The 26,465-nt window shown below is 39.3% G+C and overlaps 1 protein-coding gene across 2 annotated transcripts in view; it reads left to right on the forward strand.

Annotated features, from left to right (window-relative positions):
- The window catches only part of nAChRalpha4 (nicotinic acetylcholine receptor alpha4), a 70,693-nt gene that overhangs the window by 28,417 nt on the left and 15,811 nt on the right, over positions 1-26,465 (forward strand). Inside the window, exons 2-4 of one of the 2 annotated variants that reach the window (XM_069053062.1) lie at positions 10,677-10,721; positions 10,920-11,029; positions 20,372-20,552. In XM_069053062.1, coding sequence (XP_068909163.1) covers positions 10,677-10,721; positions 10,920-11,029; positions 20,372-20,552 — 336 coding nt within the window. Of the gene's footprint in view, positions 1-10,676; positions 10,722-10,919; positions 11,030-20,371; positions 20,553-21,916; positions 22,098-26,465 lie in introns of both variants that reach the window. The other variant, XM_069053063.1, reaches the window with a different exon arrangement.

Genomic DNA, 26,465 nt, shown 5'->3' on the forward strand with positions numbered 1-26,465 from the left:
AAAAACCTCATCTCATTGTCTTTAGAATTAGTTGAGAAAATTCTAATTATAATTACCTTGTGCAGAAATGGTAGAGGCGCCGAAATAATATTTTGTTAAAAATTAGGTCATTGTTGTTTGCGTTTGTTCCTTTTACACTTTCGGGGCATTGCTATCTCTCTCCAAACTATAAATTGCATCGTACGGTCTTACATGTCTCTTTCTGCTTTTTGATAGATTTAAATGCGGCGAATTGAAGTTGGGGTGGAGGCGCCAGGATAACGAAATAGAAGATGCTCTTGATAGATTTTCATATAATTAATCGAATACAAAAAATTGCTTGACAAAAAAAAAATTCAAACATAGTAGAGGTACTGGGATATTTTTTCTATTGAAAAGGATAAAGATGTCCTTTTAGATTTAACTGTGTCGAATCAAATACATTATAATTATACGAGTATATGTATTTTGCAAAAGTGAAGGAGGCGCTAAAAGATAATTTTATTAAAATGACGATATGTATCTCTGTTATTAATTGAACTAAATTAAATCTGAAAAGAGATTTTAATAAATTCAATTGCGATAAATTCAATGCAAGAAATCATTTAGCTCTATACGAGTATCTAAAAGCAGTTGAGAAAATTTATTTTGTAGAAATGGTGGAGGCGCCGGGATTTTTTTTTCTGAGAATGACATTTCAAATAAATAAATCAAATGCAGGAATTGCATTGTATAGATTTAGTTGTGTCGAGTCGAATGCAGAAACCTTGGACATTTAATTTCTGGGATTAGTTGAGAAAATAGCAAATAAGTATAGTAAAAAAATGTCAGTGATAAGAGGATATTGTTTTGAAGTTTCTCGTTGTTCCTGTACACTTTTCGAGGTACCAAGAACTCTTTCTTTTATTGCTCTTTTTGTTTTTAGTAGATTTAATTGTGACAGCTTGAAATTGCAAATTGTAAATCTGGTAGATCCCTTCCGATAATTTTTTACTGAAAACAACCATATCTCTGTTATTATTAGAGCCAGGTTAATTATAAAAGTTGTTACTATTAGATTAATTGTGGGGAATAAAATGCAGAAAACCGCATCCCGCTATCTTCCAATTATAATTATCTTGTGCAGAAATGGTAAAGGCGCCTTAATAATATTTTATTAAAAATTAGGTTATTGCTTGAGGTAGATAAAATCCGAAACTTGTGTTTAATAGATTTAACTGTGATGAATCAAATACAAAAGAAATGTGTGACTGTATGTCTAGCGATAACAGAGAAAATTGCAAACGCGTTTTGCAGAAATAGTGGAGGCGCCGGGATAGATCCTTAATTAAAATGAACAATATCTCTGTTAATATTTAAAATAAATCAAAGCTAAAAATACGTTCTATATTCTAATCTTAGTGCAATCGAATCCACGAACTCTAAAATTGCAAATAGATTTTTGCAAAAATTGTAGACTTCCTAGTATATTTTTGTATATTTCGCTTACACTCTTCAAGCTCTTTTGACACTGTAAATTACTTTTTGCGTTATGTAGCTTTCTGTAATTAGGATATAGGCTATTTGGAACAAGCTTTCCTGGCGCATCCACCATTTTTCCAAGATTTACAATACATTTTTCAGACTTTTATTTCACGCGTGATCCATCATTTTCGGATATTTTAAGTCGGCAATCTTCACTATTAGACTTTCTGAGTGCCACAATGAAGTCGTTTAATGCACCGCGAACTGAGCTCGTATGAAAGTTGGTTAAGTTCGGTCGAAATCTGGCGATAAATCAGCATTTCCCGGCTCCTTTTTACCATTAGCTGATTATTTATTAATTCGGTCGGCCTGCATCCACCTGCTTAGGCGATTTTCCGGCTCGGTTATCCCTGTCGGCAACAATTTCTTTACACGATACAAAGCAAAACTCACGTTCCCCCAAATTGGATTTAAATTTATAGTTTGTCATGGGGCGCAGGAAGGCAGGGTATGACGAACGGCCGAGAAGCCGGGACCTTGAAGGATAATAATTTTATCAGGACACGTTCGCCTTGCAGATGTCGATATTGTGCAGATTTAGATATCGCTGTCTGTGACCCGCGACTACATTTGCATGAGATAAATCACTGACGCTCGTAAATAAGAGCCCCGAGATAAATTGTGATGGGGTTTTTACGGTTATCATGGAAATCGTTAATCTACGGTTCGGCGAAAATTGAGGCATAGGTGAGGGATAAATAACGAAAATGCGTTGAAATTCGCCGGTGGTCAACGCGAATTATCTGCACGCGGACTTTTTCCGAAACGTGATAAAGGACCTTTATCGATCTTGAAGACGTCCGAGTTCAGGGGCAGGACGGCGATATTTCAGCTGGTTCCTGCAAAGCACAGTCTTCGCCCATCAAGCCGCTGCATAAACACCCCATCTCTCGCTTTTTAATCCGAGTTATTTGTTTCCATTTCCTTTAAGCTCGAACCGGGCCCGGATCGGAGCTTCCGGCTCCGGAGACAACGCCGCCGTCCAGATGGATGACGAACGCGTTTAATACATTCATCCCCGCGCTATTAACAGGTCGATTTTGCCGTTCGGAAAATTGTAAAACGCCCACGCCGACCTCCTCCAATAGGCACGTATTTATGGGCAGTAGCGCGAATTGTAGTTCCTCTGTGCGAGTTTTTCTAAAGCTTGGCGGTCGGAAGAGTCGATAGTAGCGCCGAGGTCGTAATCCGCTCTAAATAATTCAACAGACCTGTACGCGAGATCCCTTTGCGACCGTGTAAAGCGTCCGTAGGGCGCGACTGTTCAAGAGGGAGAAACAGATAAGTTGTCGCCGAAAAAATGCAGAGGTGTTTAGGGGAATTGGCCGAATTCGCGGCTCTTATTAAATTAGGGACGCATAAATCAGCTTGATTGCGAGGGGGGCATGAGGGGGCGCGGGGGAGAGATCGATGTTTTGCAGATTTTTTTTTTGGCGCAGGGTGGAAACGACCGGCGCAACGATTTTGATTTTTCGTAAAATTACTTCCGGAGAAGAATTGCTGATCAATCGGTGCTTTTTTGCGGAAGAAGTGAACGACAAAAATTAATGAATGAACGGATGAATGATTACTTTAATGAATGAATGCCAAAAATTCCAGACGGTGCTTTTTGCAGTATGTAATTATAGTGAATGAAAAAATTAATGAATGAATACTTCTGTGAATGAGACAGCCAGGCAGATCAGGTCAGGTCAATTTTCAGTAGAAAATTAATTCTTTATTTAATTTGGGGAAGAAGAGAAAAGAATAACACCGATTATGAGGAATTATAAAAATGGTGGAGGCGCCGGGTTATACATGACTTCATGAAATATGTACAGGGTGATTTTGAAAGTTGTGCAGAAATTTTAACCACGAGCTACTAGCTTCATGTAGAATTCGAAAAAAATATTTAAAAAATTCTATGTCAAAAAATATTTAAATATTTATTTTTTGAGCTACAATTTTTTTTAATTTCTTTTAGTCTTCTACGTTGTTCCACAACCTCGTAGGTAAAATTTCGGCGTACATTTTATAAAACATGATACACAAGGGTGTATTTTTAAAATGTGCCGAAATTTTACCTGCGAGGTCGTAAGACAACGTAGAAAACTAAAAGCAATTAAAAAAAATTGTAGCTCAAAAAATAAATGTAATTTTATTTTTTGACATAGAATTTTTTAAATATTTTTTCCGAGTTCTACATGAAGCCAGTAGCTCGTGGTTAAAATTTCTGCACAACTTTCAAAATCACCCTGTATATTAAATTCAAAAACTTTTTTTTTTTTGATAGATTTGTTTGTCTCGAATGGAATGAAGAAACCGTTTTACATCTTTAAAACATCATAAATTGAGGAAATTGCAAAGAAATGTTTTTTTAAAAGTGGTGAAGGTGCGATTAAATTTTTTTTTACTAATGTGACAATATCTCTGTCCCGTATGAGCTAGATTAGATCAAAAAATTGTGTTTTGTACATTTAATTGTGGAGACTCGAATACGAAAATCTCTTTGATTTCACCTTAATATTAATTTGCCGAATGAAAAATGGTGGAGGCGCCGGGACATATTTAATTAAAAATGACAAACTCTAGATTATCATTTGAGCTCCATCAAGTCTGAGGACTGTTTTTAATAGATTTAATTGTGACGAAATAATTGAGAAAACTGCAAATAGCTATTTTTTGAAAATGGCCAGGATATGTTCGAACTAAAATGACGATATCTCTGTCATCATTTGAGCTAGATTAAATCGAGAAACTGTGTTTTGTAGATTTAGTTGTGCGAACATGCAAAAACAGTTTGATTTCATCCCCAGGATTAGTTTACAACGCTGAAATTTGACGGATGAGAAATGGTGGAGGCGCCGGGATATATTTAATTAAAAAATAACAATATCTAGCTACCATTTCAAATCTGACGCTCGTTTTTAGACCTAATTGTGAGGAATTGAATTGTGAAAAAACTACTTCACTTTCGGTGGAGTATTAATTTGAGTAAACTGCAAATAACTACTATTTTTCAAAAATGGTCAGAAATAGTTTTTAGTAAATTGACGCTATCTCTGTCACCGTTTGAACTAAGTGAAATCGATAAACTGCGTTTTGTAGATTTCATTGTGACAATTTGCATGCAAAAACCATTTGGCCTCATACCTAGGATTACCTAATATTCTGGAAATTTTATATTGTAAAGACAATATCTCTGTTATTGCTTGAGACAGATTAGATTTAAAAACTGTTTTATATATCATGAAATGCAACAAAGTGCCGATCCTTTATAGAACATTAATTGAGAAAATGCAAAAAAATATATATTTTTTTTAAATTGGTGGAGGCGCCGGGATTTTTCTTGCTAATATGGCGATATTTTAGTCATTGTTTGAGTTAGCAGAATCCAAAAATAATATTTCATAGATTTAATTGTCACAATACAGAAATCAACTCAGTTTCATGTTTAGCATTAACTGAATAATTTTTTGTTTTATATAGATTAGCAAAAATAACTAGGCGCTACTACGCTTTTTCACAAAACGTCACATATCTCTGTTACAGGAAGTAATAATTTTTATCTTCAAGCGGTCGAAAATCGCGTCTTTGTGTATTTCTATAGAAACGGTTAAATTGGCATTAAAGTAGCAAATTATCCCTATTAAAAAATGCTTTCAAAAAAGCGAAACAAGGACATTATCATCCAATGTTTAGCCGGTTCCACTGTGATGTAACACGAGTCGCCCCGTGTGGGCGTGTCCATGATGTCAGATGTCAAATTCAGAATTAGCTAGATGGCCGTTCAGTGTTAAAAAGTAAACAGTTGTAAGTTGTAATCTTTGCTATTCACGTTTTGATAATTTATGTTATATTTAAGGAATAACTGAAGTATGTCCGATGCCATTCTTCGTCTCGGTCTTCAATCTCTGGGTTTAGCACAAAAAAACTCACTTCTACTCTTAATGAAATAATTTTCCAAAAACGTTCTCAGGTTGTGTGTTAGGATCGATTTTGTGAAAGAATGTTTTAAATCATGTCGACAAACTGGTGTCAGCTATTGTTATCAGAACGTCATTCACATTTTGTGTTGGTCTGTTATTGTGTACTTTATTGCTGGATCGACTATCACACAAAACAAAACCTGTAGCGCTGCCCAGAATTTTCCATCGAGCTTCATAAAAAATTTAAATCCATAGTAACCATTTGCTTTTATTACCAATCAATAATAGATAAGCTTGGTTCCTGGAGAGACCGACTGAAAAAAGACCAATTGATGATTATGTTGCTTCGGGGCTGTGAGCGTGAGAGTCCCGATAAAATAATTCATTCGCAAATTGTCCGATAAGTAGATCAGCAGCGGTCACGCATTTATCATCGCTGACAAGAAACGTCAATGTTGTGTTAAGCAGAGACAAATCGGAGTAATTAAAGCCGTTGAGTCCTGCAGGATTCGTCGTTCGTCACATTTACCGGACGTACTTTGCACTTTTCGCTCCGCTGTAACGACAATCGTCAATAGCTTGCAGCAACGTTTAACTGGAACACGAGTGGCTCCTGTTTAATCTGGCGCTTTCCTCCCGGTCCTCCAAGAAGTCGATATCCTGAAAGGTATCATTTATCGGGGCGAGTGATGGAGCGCCGTCCATTTGTCCTTCAATAAATCGACTAAATGACCGATTATCCTAAGTTCAGACCGGTCCTGGTTCAAATCGGTTGGAAGTTTTTTTAATTGGCTCTCCGCACAGCCCCATCAGAACTTTCAACGGTCGTTAATTGGTCGACTGTGAAAAACGGGCCCACACCTGAAACAATGCTAACAACGGGGCAAACCGTGTTTCGACGCTGTTCAACGAGGCGCGATGACCCTTTTCAGGACCTCCGGGACCTTGACTGGCGGATAATCGGCGATGATTCCACCCGAAATTTGTATTTGTCGCCGGTATAAAGCGACGGCTTTTTCAGGAGTCCTCGCGAGCGACAGCTGAAGTGGGAATTCTGCTCAGGATTCGGCTGACACGTGTTATGCGGTGTCGAATTAAATATTTGATGGGAATTCTCTACACATCTCGGTCAATATTTTTTTATCTGTCTCGGTCCGACGATAACAATAACTGACCGGGGCTGTTTTGCTAAGGGATGGAGTCTTCGCGACATAAATAAAAACATCCGTTGGAAGCGAATGCAAGAAGTGGAAGATTGTTCCCAGATTGTAGACGAGCTAAAATCCATTATGGTCGAGTGTCGCGAATAGAAATTGCTCTTGATTCCTCCAGTCTCCACTAAATTACTTAGCGCAGTTGCGTTTACTCTTCCGCCAGGAAATATTTATTTACTGTTTCGTTTCTGAACATCTCGATGTACTTCAAGTATTCTTCTGTTGTATTTTAAAATGAATTGTTTTAAAGTTGGAGACTTATAACCAGGACTTTGTACTTTCGGATGGAGAACACCAATATAGTTTCCAGTTTAAATAAATTGAATGGAAAAGTTTGCACTGTGGATGTACTCATGCCGACTCTCTTTGAGACATTTATGGAAATTAAATGTACTAAAACTACCTCGGATTCGACAAAATGTCTTGCAATATGTACCCGAGTAATGTGGCTTCGTCTTAGTTCCAAACAAAATTTTCCTTCCTTGTATTGATTCAAATTAAAAATCTTCGTCTCTTGAGGTGGTGGCGATACAGTTATCTCTGCCGTTCTTTGAGCCACATCAAATATAAAAACTGCATTTAACAGACTTAATTATCACCAATAGAACCCAAAAACTGTTTGATTCTATGTCTACTACTAAGTGAGCCAGCGTAAATAAATTTTCTTTGCAAAAATGGTGGAGGCGCCGGGATATTTTTTAAATTAAAACTACAATATCTCCGTTATCTTTTCAACTAGAGAAGCTATAAAAGCTGGATTTTATAACTTTAATTGTGACGATTCGAATTCAAAAAGTCGCTTCTTTGTACATCTACTATTCATTGAGTAATCTAGAAATACATATTTGCAAGAATGATGGTGGTACCAGGACATGTTTCACTTAAAATAATGATAACTTTGTGGTCTCTTTAGCTAGATTAAACTGAAATACTCTCGGAAATAAATTTATTTGTGTCGAGTCAAATGTACAAAACCGCATTATGTTAATTTTAGGATTAACTGAGAAAAACTCAAATATATTTTGTTACTAAAAATTACGATGTTTCTGTTACTATCTAAAATAAATAAAATCTGAAAACTGTTTTCGATGGACTTTATTGTGACGAATCGAATACAAAAAATCATTTGGCTCTATATCTAATAGTAGTTAAGAAAATTGAAAACATGTTTTGTAAAAATGGTGGATGCGCCGGGATATTTTTAAAACTAAAAGAGACTGTATCATTGTTACTATTTGAGCTACACCAAATAAAAAAAAATATATTTAATAGATTTAGTTGTGTCAATGTGAAGAGAAAAAGCTACTTAATTATATTTCCCAAATTATTTGAGAAAATTGCGAATATATGTTTTGCAAAAAAGGCGCCAGGATATTAATTAATTAAAAATTCTCGTATGAGCTAGATTAAACCTAATAACTGTTCTTAATAGATTTTTTATCTCTAATCAAATGCAAGAGACCACCTGACGCTGTCATTAGGATTAGTTGAGAAAATTTGATACATAATTTTCTATTAAAAAGTAAGATATTTCTGCTACTACCTGGGTGGATTAAATTTGAAAACTGTTTTTAATAGAATTAACTGTCATTGGTTTGATTAGATTAAGCCTAAGGTAGTTATGAAAGTGATACTTTTTTTCACGAATTTGCAGATTGATTAATGAGGACGTAGCCCGAATTAATCAAGCAAATAAGAAATTTGGTCCAAAAGAATTTATCAAAAATTACAAAAAAAAAGGTATACTTTGACAATCATCTCCAAGGAGATGGAAAAAAATGATGCAAAAAGTACTACTTTCACTACGATTTTTCGTGTAAAAAGTGCCACTTTCATTATGAAATGCAAAAACCAGATTTTAGGAGATCTAACTGTGGTGCACTGCATTCTAAAAGGAGTTTGATGCAATTTTTAGCATTTGTAATGTTAATAAAAATGATATAGGCGCCAAAATATTTCATATTTTAAAATGACGATGACGAGATAGATTAAGAATGAGAGTTGTGTCTTATTATTTTAATTGTGGCGAATGAAAAAAAAAACGATTGACTACGTCATCAGGATCACTTGACGTACTGCAAATAATAGATTATATCATTAAGAGTAGAAGTGCTTTTGTGCTAACCCCAGAGATTGAAGACTGAGGCGAAGTCTACAACCTACAATAATAATTTATTTATAATCCTTCCTCTAGGGAACTCAGCAATTTTATCTTTGTAGCCAGATACTTTTCACCAGGAGCATTATGTAGAAATCATACACTCTTCGGGATTTTGCTGGGGTTAGATCCTGCAAAGAGTTTGCCTCGATCTGCGTTAATTCTAGAAGCGTGCGATGAATTTCGTTTTCAATGGCATCGGACATAATTCAGTTAATATAACAAAAATTATCAGTACGTGAATAACAAAAGATTACAATTTACAACTGTTTACTTTTTAACACTGAACGACCGTCCTGCTATTTTTGATTTTGACATCTGACATACATGCACACGCCCACACGGGCGGTTAAATATTGGGTACTTAATAATTTTTAGAGCATTTTTTTAATTATTAAATATTTCATGTAATTTATAAATAAATCGTGACAAATGCTTCAAATGACGTTACATTTAACTCGGTCGCGCCGCCGGACACTTCTACTCCTAGGACTTGAAGTTTTTCTAGTTTACAAAAAAAAAAAAAACACTCAACCGTTTTTATAGAGATACACAAAGGAGCGATATTCGACCGCTTGAAGGTAAAATATATTTGCAAAAATGGTGGAGGTGCCAGGATTTTCAAAACAAAACAACAATATCTCTGCTACCATTAGAGCTCTGTCAAATCTAGAGGTTGTCTTTTTCAGCTTTACTTAATCAGATTCTATTACCAAATGTTCAAAGAAGGTGGATATTCTGGGCGAATGCAACTTTTTTTTCTTTTCAACTGTGTCCCATTCTTACCGAAGAAATGTTGTTGCCATTTGAAGTAAAATATTTTTATTAAAGCCCTAACATGCCCTTTGTTACAAACATTTGCTCCCGATTCAGTTTAGTACTAGGCCCCTCTCGAAATCGTTAGCTGCATACCTGGCATGATTGGAACAGTGCCATTGATGAATTTGCAAATCAATTGATACCGATTCCTGCAACAATGGAGTTAATCCGGGTCATCCGTGCTGCAACATAACCTTCAGGATTGATAAGATGTCAGTAAAGAATCGAGTTTCCTGGCAAAGATGATTACTTGTGCGATTTCGGATTAAAAGTTGATGGCGTATTAAGGGCAGTGGAGTGATACGTGGTTTATTGGTTTTTCCAGTTGACCAGGCAGATCCCGAAAACTCCATGTTTCACTAAAAATTAAATCGGTGTACGTGAACCGAATTAAAAACTGCTAAATGCACGTCTTTGCTAACGAGAAGAGATTGAATCGGTTAATGTCCGCCATAAATTGTCTAATGAAACAAACTTTATCAAGTTTGTCGAAATTTTACGGTCTATTTATCGCAGGCTCCATTATGAGCCCATAATTTGTAAGTGCGTCGAGATGGTCGCCCAACGACACTCACTTTCATTCGATTTTAACATCTGCACAAATTCCTGCCCCGGTTTAATCAGACTTCGATGAAAGTTTCTTTTACGGTCGCTTCACAAGTGCCGTACTTTTTTTTAGTACGCGGGAGAAAATGGAAAAATAAGAATATCAACGAAAGCACCTCGAAAACGATACTTCCCAAGAAAAAGTATATAGAATTTCGGCCTCGTTACGTAATTCGCTCTTTGATCTCAGAATTGCTCAATATTTAATTACGATCTAGTGACCCAAAATATTTCGTCCGTCAGCGAAAAATGCTCCGAGCTCGAGTAATTAAATATTTACCGAGACAAATTAACTTTTTGTTGTACAGGTGTCCCGGCAAGTTTTGACGGATAAATCCGGGCCACTTTAAAACTGTCAAAGCGGCATTAAGTCCCATTCCGGAAAGTTCCGGAGAGTCAATTAGGCAACTCTTCGCTAATTGTACGGCGGGTTTGTTTCGCCCAAATAAAAATCATTTTTCGTTGCAGAACTTGAAGAACCAGATCATGACGACGAATCTGTGGGTGGAGCAGGTGAGTAGAAATGTTTTACAACTCCCCGATTTACTCTGACAAGTGAGTGGTGTGTAAACTGGAAACAAACAAAATTAAAATGCACCATAATCCGGGTGCACGCTGATCGTTATTTTAAATAATTCCGTTTTATGGGCAGTAAAAGGGAGCGCCTCGAATTTAATTAAATGTGGTTTTGACTCGATCGGTTGTTCGCAGTCGTGGTACGACTACAAACTAAGATGGGAGCCGAAAGAGTACGGCGGGGTCCATATGCTACACGTCCCATCGGACCACATATGGAGGCCAGACATAGTGCTCTACAACAAGTAAGTTGCTTTAAATATTATCACACGTTTACTAGACAATTACAAGTATTTGCTAGTTGCTAGATCTACTTACTCTCTATGTACGACTAACAGTTGGTTTTCAGATGTCGAGTATCTGTAATTACCTTGTCTTTGTTCCTTTTGCTCTCTTTCCTTTGTAATGGAAGGCACAAAGTTGCGAAGCGACTCACTTAGTTGTTGCTAAAACGCGTGCGAAGGTGTCGGATTGATGACGGAAATGCAAAAATTACACAATGTACAACGGAAATGCGTCGAGACGGGATCGTAAAATTTTATTTGTCTAGTTTGTGTCCGCGGGAAGCTGCACCAATTTGCATGGGATTATAAAGCAGGAAATAAAATGGTGGAGGCGCCGGGAGAATAAAATTATCGTATTGTATTTAGGATTTTATTGGACGGCAAAGCGCAGACTGTCGGATAGGATTTCTAATCAAAACCGATAATAATTTATAACAAAATAATTTCAACACTTTGTTGTTAATTCTTCAGTTGTTTGGGGTAAAAGTGAATCAGAATTTATTTGTAGCAGAAAGTGAAGATTATGAAGAAATGGATGGAGTGAATATAAGGAAAATATAAGGAAGAATAAAGAAAATGAGATGATGAATAAGTGAAAAATATTTGATTTACTATTCAATCAGTTTTCTAGTCGAAGCTGTTTTCTAGAAGAGAAAAAAAATCGAAATAAAAAGAACGTATATTCAGAAAAACGGAAATCAAACTGTTTTATTTTAGTATACATTTTTAATATCGCTCGTTTAAATGAAATCCTGGGCTGGGAAGGCGTTGGAAACCGTCAATTGTTGTGTTTTTTAAAGCGTAGATTAATTGGAGCATGTTGACCTAAAATTTAGAGCCAAAAAAGTCTTTCCTTATTTTCTTTCTTGGCAATGTTTTACATTAAAAATAAAATAACTTAACGATTCTTATTCTCGAAGGAAATATCTAAGGGCACCCTTTGCTGAAAACAAACATGTTCAATTATGTCCCGATTAAACATAAACAAATGTCATTCGTGTCAAACGGCGGGAAATTCAAACTTTACACTGTTCTAATCGGTTTAATTTTTCCAATGCCTACTCAGCCCAGGATTTCATTTGAACGCGCGATGGAGAATAATAGAAAGAGTAGATAACGATATCCCTGTGGAGAGCATGTTTCTGTAAAAAGAGACTTAATGATAAGAAAGATGTATCTTTAAAAAAAAGAAATTAACAGTTGTGTATTATTTTTTAACAGATGAAAAATGGAGTTTCTTTTTAATCTAGAAGTCGAAGAAGCAAATTCGCATGAAAATAGAATTGAGGTAGATAAATAAAGGAAAGATATCATTATGAAAAGAGAAATAAAATAAATGAGTATTTTATTTTGTTACACGTCTAGTTCAGATTATATCTTACAGCCGTGTTAAACAATTCTTTGGGAAAGATAATAATAAAGTAACTGCTCCCTCCTAAGAAATAAAGCAATGATGTAAAGGAAATGGGAAGAGAGATCGATCATGTTCATGAGGAGTACTTTTTCGTCATGACAGAATTAAGATAAATAAATCCTCCTTTCGCAGATTACAGCTCGCTAAATACACCTAATAATTGATTTAAATAGATTTAGTTATGAGAATTCGAGTGGAAAAACTATTTGATTCCGTTCCTAGAATTACTTGAGATTAGAAATATATTTTGCAAAAATGGTGGAGGTGCCGGGATATTTGTAAGTTGCAAGTGATGATATCTCGGATTCGACTTGACCTAGATTAAATTTAGAGACTGTCCTGAATAGATTTATTTGTGTCGAATCAGATGCAAAAAGTCGCATGACGGTTCCCCACAGATTGGTCAAAAAATTTTCAAATATTTTTTTATAATTGCGATATCTTCGTTATTACCTAAGATACATCAAAACTGTTTTGAACAACTTAATTGAAGAGAATCGAATAGGAAAAACTGCTTGATTCTGTGGCTAGCAGGAAACGAGAAAAAAAAAGTTACGTAAAAATAGTGGAGGCGCCAGGATTTCTTAACGGAAATGATGACGGCTCTGTTATTGTTCAAGGTAAAGAAAATCTGAAACATACGTTTTATAGATTTAATTGTGTAGAAACAAATGCAAAAAACTGAATTGCTCTATGTCCAAGATTAGGTGGGAAAATTCCAATTGGATACAAGTATGTTGTGTAAAAATGGTGGAGGTGCCGGGATATTTTTTGTGACTAATCATGATTATATGTTTTTTATTACGAATTTTACAGTTAAGCAAGTATTTGAAAAAGATAAAAACAAAGGAACATGTGTTCAAGAGACATGAAAAATAATAATGCAACCCGAGGGGGAAAAATAAAGAAGTCGATGATGTTCATGTGGAGCACTTTTTCATCGTAAGAGAATTGAGATAAATAAGTCGTTATCGCACTCTTTTTGCAGAGTACATCTCGCTGTTACTGCCACATTTTGAACAAAATAAAAATAAATTTTGTAAATTAAAGGAGAAGGACGGAAAAAAGGACGTCGAGAACGTAACAATTTAGTAAAACGAGAATCGAGACATTATTTTGTTGTAATCCTCGTAGCCGATTAGACCTCGCAGTTAGTGTCATATTTTGATAGATCAACAATTATTTCGATTGGCTTAATTTAATTCCGGTCCTGAGCCGCCCCCAGCTCACCCGGAATCGATCACACTTATAAATGTTTCACCGCCTCTGTCATCCGCCTTATCGCCATAACTGATGCGCCCATTAGCCAAGAGCTCCATTTAACAAGATTCGGACTCCGCAAGAATCTATATTTTGTGGCTTGAAGAGGCGAAATTATTTTTACGACGGAAACGGCCCCGCGGCTGATTACGGAATAAACGCTCGCAATATTTCTTCGGAAGTGTTTGCATGCGTTTTGTGTAAAATACGTAATAAATACAGGTTTCAGTAGGAAATAAGACTGTTATTAATACTAAAAGTTTCCGGTATGCGGTTTCGGACTTTTATGACGAAAATAAATTTCACACTAGATAAAATATGGTCCGTCAGATCGGCTTATAATTCGGCGTGGTAACGAGTCAAATCTGGATGTTCCGGGAGCTCTTTTTTCCGGGAAAACAGAAACAAAGCGCGTCATTAGCGGCGGGTGAAAAATTATCGCGATCTACTTGTGCGTCAAAGGTATTGAGACCGCCGCCAGATAATTTATTCAAGGAAGATTTATGCTTGTTCAAAATGAAATTTATGGCGCGGGTGTGGGGCTTTATGGCCAAATTCGGGGATATTAACAGTAAGTAATACTTCCATTTGCATCCGCAAACACAAGGAATTATTTATGTGGCTGAATAGTGCTCCCAAAATTCAATTCCCTCCACCTAAGACCTGAACAATCATAATTTCGCAACTGTGTTGTGTTTTGGATAAATTCCAAGCCGAGACGTATAAATTGAAACTCGCGGAAAAGTTGTTTTCTCCAGATTAAAAATTCCAACGCAATTAGAATCGTTTGATTTCGCTCCGCAGGAGTCGTTCTTTCAAATTGCACAGGTAACCGCGACACTACACCCTGGGATCAAAGGATAACGCTGTCGCATCCTTGTTTCGCCATCGATACGATATGCACTTTCCATATTGGCAGGCTTTCCGTGTATTGCCTCGTATTTCAGTCAACCCTACCCCATCACAAGTGGGATAAAAAAGAGACGAGGAGCTTTTAATGGCGCGAAGATATGGAAGTTTCCGTTTAAATTCCGACTTTTTGTCAACTGTAAATTTTCAATAACATCGAAAGCAATTGCGCTCGCCAACTTCCAGGCGATATTTCAAGACCAACATGTTTACGAGCACAAGTTCAGTACGGTCGCCCACTTGCTTCATATTTCAGTGTCATTTCTGGTTCTTTTATCGCGGGATTCGGTTGCCACTTGATCACTTGACGTTTATAAATTGTACGAGTAATGAGGGCGAGAAAGGGATTTCCCCGAAACACATTCATTTTTTCATCTATCGCCGAAAGGGAGAGTGTTGCCTGTACGGATGCGATTAAATCAATCCGGTCGCGACGACCATGAATTTATCTGCTTTTATATGGGGAATTATTGGGGTAGTTTGTCCGGGGGAGGCTATGGTCGCGCCATAATTTACTTTACGGCCAATTCACACTTTGACTAGTTTCACCTCGCACCGACATTTGGAGTTATGAGGGCGTTCTTTCAGGAAGCCATCGCTCCTGGATAGTTCACAAAGAACTTAGATGGACTCCACAAATAAGTCCACTCCTTACAAAAGTATAGCGCTTTTAGAACGTATTTCAGTGTTACTGGATCGTCGCCGCACGTTGGGCGCTCTGCGCAACGTTGACGCCCAACGTGTGGCGCCAATGTCACAAACTCTACACTATTCTTTTTCTTCGCATCTTTCCTTCACGTTCTTGAGTAATAGCTATTTTCAATACAAGTGACCAAAGTAGTGCATTTAATCACGAGTACGGAAGTTGGGCGTCCGAGCCGAAGGCGAGACCCCAAACGAACAAGTGATTACATGCAGGTTTGCTCATGCGTGTTGAATCTGATTTTTTTCCATGATCATAAAATACAGTCGCGGAATCGAAATTCCGGGCAGCATTTTTCTGTCAGTTCAACAAAATCTCTGTAAACCATCTTTTACTATCACCATGACTCACATTCAAAAATTACTTTTCTAGGTCACGTAAATCGCTATTTTTTAATGTAAATAAATCAAAATGAAAAAAACATGACAAGAGTAAAAAATGAGGTTATATTAACGTAAACTGTACATATTTATCATTATCTATCTGCATCACTATTTTTTATAACTGTTAAAAGCACTGAAACAATAACTTCTACAAAATTAGCCCAACAGGGAACTTACGAAAATAGTTTTTCACAACAAAACGTGGATCAACAAAATTCCAAACAAAAGAGGTTATGTTGTTAGGCGCTGCGTGTTTGTAATTGGTTTACAGATTTTAGTTTAATCAGTGATACCAACACATAATGCACTTAGCATGAAATTTACCCCAAGCAATTTCACATTTTTTCGTCAATTGAAATCTAAATAACAGGTTAAAAATAAGACAAGCTTTAGTTATTAATATTGAGAAAGTATTTTAAAAATAGATTAAAAACACTTTCAGTGCATCATTTGCGACAAACTCGCAGAACATTCACTTTGTTCACTAGTGAGAAAATATTTTTTCCTCACTAGTGATTCAATTGCCATCTTTGCTCACTATTTTCAGTGAGCAAAGACCACTGAACCTTAATGATCATGGAAAAATATGCAAGCTTGCAAATTCCAGGACTGGAACAATTTGTGTATGATTTATCTGTAGTATATGGTTAAATAAGAGCAAAGCTCGCTTACGTAGATAAAGTACGGAGCATAATCTTCTTAGTGCTTAACATGGTGTATCGCAGAAGGTTTTAAACTTGTTTGCCTTGCTTCATGATTAATTTTCCTTATTCTTGTAGCGTTGCGGCGCGTTAATTATTTTTGTGCGCTTTTTTCGTCGCCCTGTATCGATTCCCAGCGGAATCGTCTCTTTGCTTCTTCCTCCCAGCTAATTACAAGCAGTTAAACGAGAATACGACTGTTAAGACCGAATTTGTTTGAAGACCACGTCGGCGTCGTCAGATCCGGTCTGAGAGCATCTCCAACATATTAAGAATTCATGAGGCTAAGTACGATTTCATGTTTGGCCTTGTCCATATTGAAAATTTAATTTGTCTCCGGATCTCGAATACTCGAGTCTTTTAAAAATTCGATCTGTTGAAACTTTGTTAATAATGGAATCGAACTGGCGACAAACGTTCGGCGTGATAACGCTTCTCGTGGTGTCAATTCCGTTTCGAGCGAAACAATCATAAAAGCAATTTCGAGCGATTTAACAACCACTTTGATCGGCGATATTGGTTTCCAATTCATTAAATTCCAATTTATAGTAATTATAAACATGTTTTATTGGGCCTGAGCTGTATTTATTGCGTCTTGATCGTGGCTTGCTCAGATTGCGCAATTTTATCCGCCCGACCTGAACGCCGCTTTGTTTTTATTTGTTTGCGGCGAGAGGTGGCGCCAGTGTGTTCCGTCCACCGGTGTCGACGCTCCGCTCGCGCATAAATGCACCAATCTCCGTCGCTCGCGCTTCGGATAAAAACGCGTTTATCACCCCAATTGTGGGGTCATTAGTTAATTCAGGGCTTCACTTGGAGCGCACACATGCAAATGGAACAAGATTAATCATTAAGAAATGGCATAGCGGTGTAGCTGCGGAGTAATGACGACCGTGGGAGATGGAAACCTCCGGTATATTAGCGGCGTTCAGCGTAAAGTGTTGATACGGTTACTGACAGTAACTAAAGTAATTTACGGCATTATCTCTGGGGAGTCGCCCTCTACATAACCGCTTATAACTGCTCTGCGTCCGGCTCAATTCCCTTCTGCCATTTTTTGCGGCCTTAACTTAATTTCTCTGGAATTCACTTCGGCCGTAAACAATTTCCGCGATTGTTATTTATTTTTGATTCGTAAGAGTCTCATCGAGACGCCATTATCGGATGCTTTGTCCTGTGTCGTGCCGTAAATGGAATGTTAAATAAAGGAAATCCAATTGGAACGCTCCTGGTAAATAGTAAATATTGGCACGTCGGAATCAAAATTGAAATGGTAATACGCCGGGACCGGTGACAAGGATCAATCGAATTAACATGCAAATGTCTACCTTGAAGACGACACTAGTGGGAGAAAAACGACCCAGCTACATCCTGTTCATTACATTAACACTCCGGCCTCATAAATGACTAAATAATGTCCAGACTTACCAATTTAGAGGATAAACGTTATTAACCGTTGTGAATATCGTTAGGCCGGGTTGCCAATTAAGTCATAGCGCTTTTCATGGAAATGAACTTCACAGCGCATCCGTTTCAATTTTCATTTTTCATCATCACCTGCATTCGAACCAAAAAATCACACTCGGTTTCGCGAGATGGCGCCAGCGTCGGCGTCTCACCGCGGCGCGGCTTCCGCTCGCCTATAAGTGGCCCGGCCGGAGCGGCGAACCCTTCGCCGTTCCACTTTAATTCCGGCGGCCTTTTCCCGATGCAAATACAATAACCCGGCATGTGCGCGTTTGTTGATCGTATTTCAGCCGTGTTCGTTTTTATGTCGGCGCGCTGTTGACGAAGATACATTTCGCGAAATGACACGTGTAAAAAATGGGTGGCGGCGCATCGATCGGCCGGAGAAAAAGGATTAAGGGGAAGCGGGAACTATTAAAATTGGCGTGGAAAAAGTGGACGCGAGGGTGAAGTTGTTCGATATTAAATAAAGAGGGACATGCGAGCGGATCAGATGCCATCGGAAACAATTTTGTTATTAGGGGTAGTGTCCTAGGGCTCGGGCCCGGCTTACATATATTTTCCATTAAGGAGAGGGACCTGGAAGTCTTATTAGCGAGACTTGGTAGCTTCCTTGCGTCATACAAATAGTCTTAACATCTCGGTGTGTTAGATTGGTTTTGACGGCGCCGGTAAATTGTAACAAATGGTGTGTAGAGTGCAGAAAAACTAGATTTGCGAGTAAACAAGATTTGATTTATGAGTGGGAATGGGTGCGATGCGGTTTCTGGTACGGTAGCGTTCCACCCATTTGTGAATTTAATCGGCTCAAAGTGGCTTAAGTGGAGGAATTCAATTTTGCGTGGGTCTTACTTAGACGAATATCGCAATCTGCTGATGAAGTAAATCTGGAGCGATTTTCAACGTGAACAGACGATCATTTCCGAGAGCTATATTTCAGCAACAATAAGGAAATTGCATCTTAAGGAGTCACGGAACCGTGGCGGGGTGTTACCTGGGGGGAAATTTCGTTACATCATTTTAATTGCATCGTGGCGACTTTAAAACTGAATCGTGCGGACCCGGGGGTGTGAAATTTTTCCGGGGCGCGTATCGATTTGAATGCGAGAGGGAGTCCCTCTTCCTTGAACAATGGTCGAAAGCCTCGTGGAGTGATAGTATCGCGCGCAAGTTTCCACAGAGGAAGTAGTTATCTAAGTTATCTCGGTTGTCTCAGTCCTGCTGCAATTCCAGATTGACAGTAAACATGCAACACGAATTAGTACTCAGCAGGAATTAATTCAACTCTCTCCGGATCGGTTCATCTGCGAGACGTTAATCTTGGCAAAAATGGGGCTCCATTCTCGTTACTGCCTTGAATGTGATGTGATGATTTGGGTACGGCGGCGGGACTTCCTTATCTTGCTGAGATATTATAAGAGCGTGGAAGTTTCGTGAAACCTAAAACATTACCCTCATTCTCTTAATTGCAGCGCACCTACAGACTCAAACAACACAATTTAATGATACGTCTCGCTCATGCCATTTTAATCAGGACGGTTCGCTTTTTACAGATCGCTTCTCAAGCCTTTGCGTCCGTCATAAATACTCCCCTAAGTACGGTTCATTAAAACCGGAACATCCGTCTCCACACACAAAGGGATCATTAAAATTTTCATCGTGTCGCAAGAAACGTCAAAGTGTCGCGTGCCGGATTAACGTCTTTAATTTTTTCCCCCGGAGAATCCTGGCGAATCTGTTGGGTCTCCAGGTAAATATTGCAGGACCTTTTACTGTGAATAATAAATCAGGGGAAGTGAAATCCGCAAGGAGCGGAATCGGAAGGAGATGGTAATTTTTGTTGGGGACTAATTATTAATTATTTCCGAGTATTTGTGGGGCGTGGTTGTGACGGCGGGGTGCATTAGGAGGGGTGGTTTGATACAGTGTTGTACGTGACGCACTGTCTCCCGGTTTGTATTCTTTCAGAGCTGTGGAAAACGTGACGGCTCAGATTTACCACTCACAAATCACGCCGTCGTGGGCTTAGTTATACAAAAACGCACCGGCTAAGTGCGAAGGATGCGAATTTCCATTAGAAATTCTTTCCGACGTGGATCTCGAAGCGGCGCGGTTCGAGGAGTTCGAAAAGACATTAGATCGGTTCTTTGTTGTTAATTTGACACCTTTACGGTGCAACATTCGGCGTTTCCGTTTGCAACAAATACGAGTGACAAGAGCCTCGGCCAATAAAACAAGCTCGTAAAATCCGGACGAGCAACTTTATCGCGCTTCTGTTATGTCTTTAGAGCTTTCCATTACATTCCACCTCCTTTTCCGGTATTTATTAGCACAACATACGTACGTTGTACCACTCTGGACCACCCAGTCTTGTATAATTGTGTTGTGATGTGTTCAGAAATCGATTTACAGTTGTTAGTAGCTGTTAGTTTGTGCGGTTGCTGGTCGTTGTTGATTGCCTTGCAGCGCGGACGGGAACTTCGAAGTAACTCTGGCCACCAAGGCCACCATCTACCACCAAGGTCTAGTCGAATGGAAGCCCCCTGCTATATACAAGTCGTCTTGCGAGATTGACGTTGAGTATTTTCCCTTCGACGAACAGACCTGCGTCCTCAAATTTGGTAGCTGGACGTACGACGGCTTCAAGGTAGGTGGTGCATGCACGGCCGAAGTTGTCCCCCCTGTTCCATAGGTGCGCCACAAAACTCGAAACCACCAAAATTTCCAGACGACAAAAATCGTCGGTGCCGCTTATATGCCGGACGCGGCGCGCTGACGCGCGCGAGGTGTTGACACTGGCGCCATCTGTCCGGCAGTGGCAGCAACGCTGCTCCGAGACTCGTTGTACGATCGCTCAAGGTCGATCGAGGCTGGTGGCAGTTTATTAGGTCGGATAAAAATATGTAAATCTGGACGAGATCCCCGCGGTGATAAATTAGTCGGGAGAGTGCTCAACTGGTAAATGAATTACTAGTTTTAATAATTCCGCCATTCATAACCAGCACGTTAATATTTTCGTTTTATTTCTTTGACAAAATTAAATTTCAGTCGCCGTTTAATGCATTATTTATGAATCCGAATTAAATATTAAAATGCCGGCTCGGTCTCGTTCTGTCGCTGTTTAAATAAACCAGGAACGTTGTTAACGTGTCGGGTCTCCGGTGTCGATAAACAAAAGGAAAAAGAGTCGCGAGCGAGTGTGCACACTCCATGATCTGACAATAAGCATAACATTAAAAACAGCTCGCGTGGGCAATCGGTTTGCGCCGCAGATTTATCACCACCACATGGCAATCACGTCACGTAAATCAGCCGCAAACGGTCGCGCGATCACCTCCAAATCCGCTGCCCTCGAGTGAATGGAGTCATTTTAGATTATCCCGTTTTCAGCCATTTCAAAAACCGGTTTAATAATGCAGATACGTCATAAAACAAACGTCGTGGAAGGGTACCAGGACGGAATAATAAACCGGGAGTTAGCACCGCGGCCTCGTAAAAGAACTAGTTTACATTGTTGAGATTGTGTGTACGGCGTGTGTGATTCTTTGTAGCTTGTTTGATCTAGAAAAGCGGTGGAAAGGTGGGAGGTGTAGACATTGGCGACATCTGTTAATTAGAAGCCACAGCGGTTAGTGATGGCGCCAGCGACGATCGAGTTTTGTTCGTGGACATTTCTTTGTCGCGATCCGATCTGGGACAAGAGTGGGGTCACCGTAGCCGACCTGCTCCAGCCTTTATCGCGTGAGCTCTCGTAGAAACAAAGTAAATTTGAACTTTGGTTATCGTCGATGTGGGTCTGGAAATTTTGGCGCTTATCTCCGTGACATAAATCCAGGTCGTGCGACCCAGATGGAGCTGTTGACCGATGGCGATCATCCCCAAGGTTGTCTTCGTGGGTCGCGCGCGATCCGTCGTCGGATTGATGTTGGCAATCTTGGGGCGGAGAGCTGTGGAGTCCCCGTGGACGGTCGGTCCGTGGCGCGCCAGCACTGTCAGTGTGTTTTCTTGCAGCGCCGACGGCAACTATGAGGTCACGTTGATGACCAAGGCGACCGTCTACTACAACGGCCTCGTGGTCTGGCAGCCGCCCGCGGTATACAAGTCCTCGTGCGCTATAGACGTAGAGTTCTTTCCGTACGACGTCCAAACATGCGTGTTGAAGTTAGGAAGTTGGACGTACGATGGGTTTAAGGTTCGCGAGGTGTTATTGTTGACTGGTGTTTGTTTAGAGAATTGCGCTCCCTGTACATATCGACTGTTTACACTTGGGAAAGGTATAAAATTAACAGTACTCCTCACACTTTGTCTATACTCACAGATGCCATTTTATATTGACTGCTGGCCGCGTAAACAACAATGTCAGACATCTTCTGCATGAGATGCCAGATGGGCGTGCAAATCGATCTGTGGAACGGGCTGCACATCCAAACCAACTCACACGCGCACCTGCTTCTATACCTAAATGGCATTTCGATATTCGCCGCTTTGTTCCAACTGCACCATATAGCCCATTCAATGAGCAATCCCATGCGTTTATATCACCGGAGCGGCGAAGCCGCGAGCGTTACCGCGCGACATTAGAGACATCTCTCCGCGACTAGCGCTACTTTATCACCACAACCGAAAGCGCCACTGACTACAAACTACGCCACACATATACTCAGCTCTCAAAACGCAAACGAGTCACAGTTGCGCTCCTCTCGCAGTCTTTTCTTGCACACGAACAGATTTTTAACGGGAACAATCATCACAGAGCGCTGTTATGATAATTAACTCTATGCTAATTGGTGATTTGAATTTTGCCGGAATCCATCTCGACTTTCTTTATTTATCGAAGTTTCCGTAATTACTTCCAGGTGCAGACCCATTAGAAACTGGAACCCCTCTAAAAATAAAGTTTCAAGAAATGTTGAAATAATAGAGCTTTCAGGCATTCGAGTTGGAGCGGAAAAGTTGAAAGCTCTGAAATTCGTCGTTTTAATGCGTATTTTTAGCAAGAGCGTTTCGCCATTTATCTCCTTTTTAAATTTATTAAAGCACATTCTATGATTTTTAATATGACGGCCGTGACCAAATTAATGAGGCGAGATACCCTTCATTTTCGTCGGGAGGATGCTAAGAGGATCAAAAGTGATGTTGCGCTGATTACGTAAATGAGTGGAGCGTCGTGGAAAAAATCACAAGACCGGCTTTGTTGACAAAGACCAATTAATTGCCAAATGATTTCATCGAAGGGTTCCTGACGAGCGTAATCGAGAGATTAGACAATAACTGGCTCAGCAGTTTTTCCCCACAAATGAAAATTATTCTTGGGAGAACTTAATCAAAGAAACGTCCGAGTAGGTCGTCGCTTCTTTTAAATTTTATCTCGAGCCGACACACTTAGACGTTTCGCACATTCGGCAACGCTTTTAATAGATTTATGAACGCGGTTACAAATATTTACATCGATTGCATGCTTTGAATGATTTTATCGACGAAACTTTCATTTACATTAGCGTTGGAACAATGCGAATAAATTACGAGCACGTTTTATAACAAAGCATGATGCCTAAACGCAATTATTTCATATTATTCACCACCAGAATTATTTTGTTCCACCAAATTTGCTCTTGTTTATGCTCAAATAGGAACGTTGTCCGTCATTCGTGTTCAGCTATACCAAAAAAAACCTCTTTGATGTAGTCTAAGACGCGTAGGCGGAGAACAGACTGGCTTTGATCTACACAGGCTTATTAGGGTGTGCCAGATTTATCTGTTACTCAAAATATTGTGTACCTAGCCTTCAAAGCTACACCAAGGTGCAATACACACGTATCCATTATCCTCAAGGAACAAGGAAAAGAGAAGCTGACTTGTGTGACCGTTTATGAGAAAATGTGAAAAGCAAGAGCAGACAAAGGATCTATTTTAGAATAGATTCAGGAAGATGCAAAGCTAGAAAAGGGAAAAGAAAAAGATAAATATGTGAGAATTGAGGTAAGAAAATGAAAGAGAAAAAAAGAGAACGTGACAAGGAATGCACTATATCATTAGAATTCAAAGATAATTAAATAAGGCAGCTCTAGCCTAAGGGAGTCCGTTTCGGCTCAGGGACGCGAGGGTCGCGGGTTCGAATCCGACCCAGGGCGAAATAAAAAAAAGGCTCTCGTGATTCGGAAGTCACGTTAAGCCATTGGTCCCGGTCTATTGAGTTGGTCATAGATTTGTAAACCAGTCTTAAGGGCCGATTTCAAGTTGACTTGCGACTGTCGCACTTGTTGTTGTCATGGTAACGGCGCAAGAGAGAAAGATGACGCATATTGGTAATTAATTTGTAGGACAAAGATAGCTACACATTTGCCCTGCACCACCTATTTGCCACCATTACTTGAAATCGGGCCCCTAGACTGTGAAACAAATTTTGTGGAAGTGAAGAAAATGTGAATACATTGAGATAATGTTATTTAAAGAGAAAAAATCATAAAATGCTAAAGAAATAACGAAAGAATTTTAAAATGAATCTGAAAAGTGTGATGATGCATGGAGCCGAAACAAGGGATGGGTGGAAAGACAACAGTTCATGTATGAGAAAGAGTGTAAGAGAAACAGAATAAAAGTGGATGATAAAGGTGAAGATGGCAAAAAATATTGTATTATTGAGAATAGAAAAATTGAGAAAGAAACAAAAAGGGAACAAATAGGGTAATGAAAAAAAGATAAAAAAGCGTAGAAAATCAAAGAAAAAAATAAATGGAATTAGACGTAGTCGTAATCGATTCAGAAGTTTTAGTTTTACATTGAAATCTGAGAAACAAGGAATTTACTAGGCAAAACTGATTTTCCTTTAGAATTGCACATTCTCACAAGCTGGTAGTGCAGATACAGTTCTAGTCTTTATTTTGGAATACATTTCAACAGGATATTGCTTTTTTCAACACGACAAATACAGAATTGTTCGAAACTGTTACTAGTGACCCTTCCCCTCACCCGATCTGTCTCCCATCGAACCCACTTGGGACACAACAGGAACACAATATTTTTCCAAACGTGTGTTATTTTCGTGAGGATGCAGTTTAAGGTGACCCAGATAAACAAGCATTTATCCCATTTTGTAGTAAGTTTTAGCAGCTGGGCTCGACTAGCGCCGAGCCACCCCACAGACAGGGTATTTCGATTTGCCTACACCACTCGACATTTGATTCCGCTTAATCAGTTATTTTCCTTAGATCGTTGTGTTCTTGGAGTTGATTGTCTCGATACGACTTTGACAATGCACGCACATTACGTTTGATTCACCATTTTATCCGCAGTAGTTAATCCAGAGCGTCATTCTTGTATTAAAGCCGAACCGGCGTGCTCCATCTATTCATGGCTTGCAGATTGTCTTAAAATTCCACGGCAGAGTTCACCGGGGACCATTAACTCATCCCCTAATGCAGTACCGGGTTAGATTAAAACTTTTATTGACTGGGCTATAACAGAAGTTTGCATGGAAATGTTTTGCTCGAGTGTTGCATGGAACTCGCTCTTTGACACGTCCTGGCGCCCGTTCGATTCTAATTATTTTTCTTTCGCTAAAAGTGTCGCTTCATTTTTCGTGCGGAGGCGGCGGGACTGTCAAAGAGTCAGCCGGCCATTTTAGCCGGGTTGAATGTCGTCGGTTCAAAGCACTCGACTAGGTCGAGTTCAATGAATGCATGCACCTGCACGACTTTTGCACCCCTTGCTGAATTTGTAGCGTGTTCACCCCCTATTAAAGGGTAGCCAATCGTTGCATACGATAGATACACTTTCAAACTGCAATAAATCGTCGACGAGTTTGATTTATTTCAATTAATTATCAGCACGGTACTTAACGTATCGATTTTAATATTTAGCCGACAAGAAGGGGTGGAGTTTATCACGGCGAGAGATACTCTATTGCGAAAATAATAAGGAACTTCTGTTTGGAAAGTTTTGATGTAAAATCCATTAATTTACAAGGAACAAGGAGCCGGAGAATAAGTGTGCGCGATTGATTTGCGAAGAGGGTGGATGCTCTGGTTTATGACTTCCGAGCGGGCACTTCTCCACCACTCCCGAAAAATACGAATCGGCCACCGCATCGACCGGTCCTGATCACAATCGATTTGTCGGGGTGCCGAACAATTATCCACTTATTCCTCCCCCGTTTGCATTCGCTTCGCCTAAAAGTAGTTCACTCGAAGGAACAACAATATAAGCAGATCAATGGAATAAATTAGCGGAGGGCTGAGGTACCGAGACGCAGAATCTCGTCTGCTCATCCCACTTATAGCCCTAATAGGTTTTAAATTTACATTTGATGTGGTAAGCGTTGTCTCCGGATATACCTCGAGATACTCTTTAATCCGGAACGAACGCCGCCACTCGCCTATATTAAACGACTCAAATCTCGATTTCATTTCTTTCATTCTTCTTTTCCCGGATTAAATGCGACCAAGACAAGATTCTTGTTGCCGGTGACTCACCAGACGCACGTGACTGCTGGAAGTTAATTGCATTACCATAAAATAAATTGGCCTAAACTTGCAAAGCAATTTGCATCCCGGGCCCCGAG

Source organism: Tenebrio molitor, chromosome 7, assembly GCF_963966145.1.
Source record: "Tenebrio molitor chromosome 7, icTenMoli1.1, whole genome shotgun sequence".
NCBI classification, from domain to species: Eukaryota; Metazoa; Arthropoda; class Insecta; order Coleoptera; family Tenebrionidae; genus Tenebrio; species Tenebrio molitor.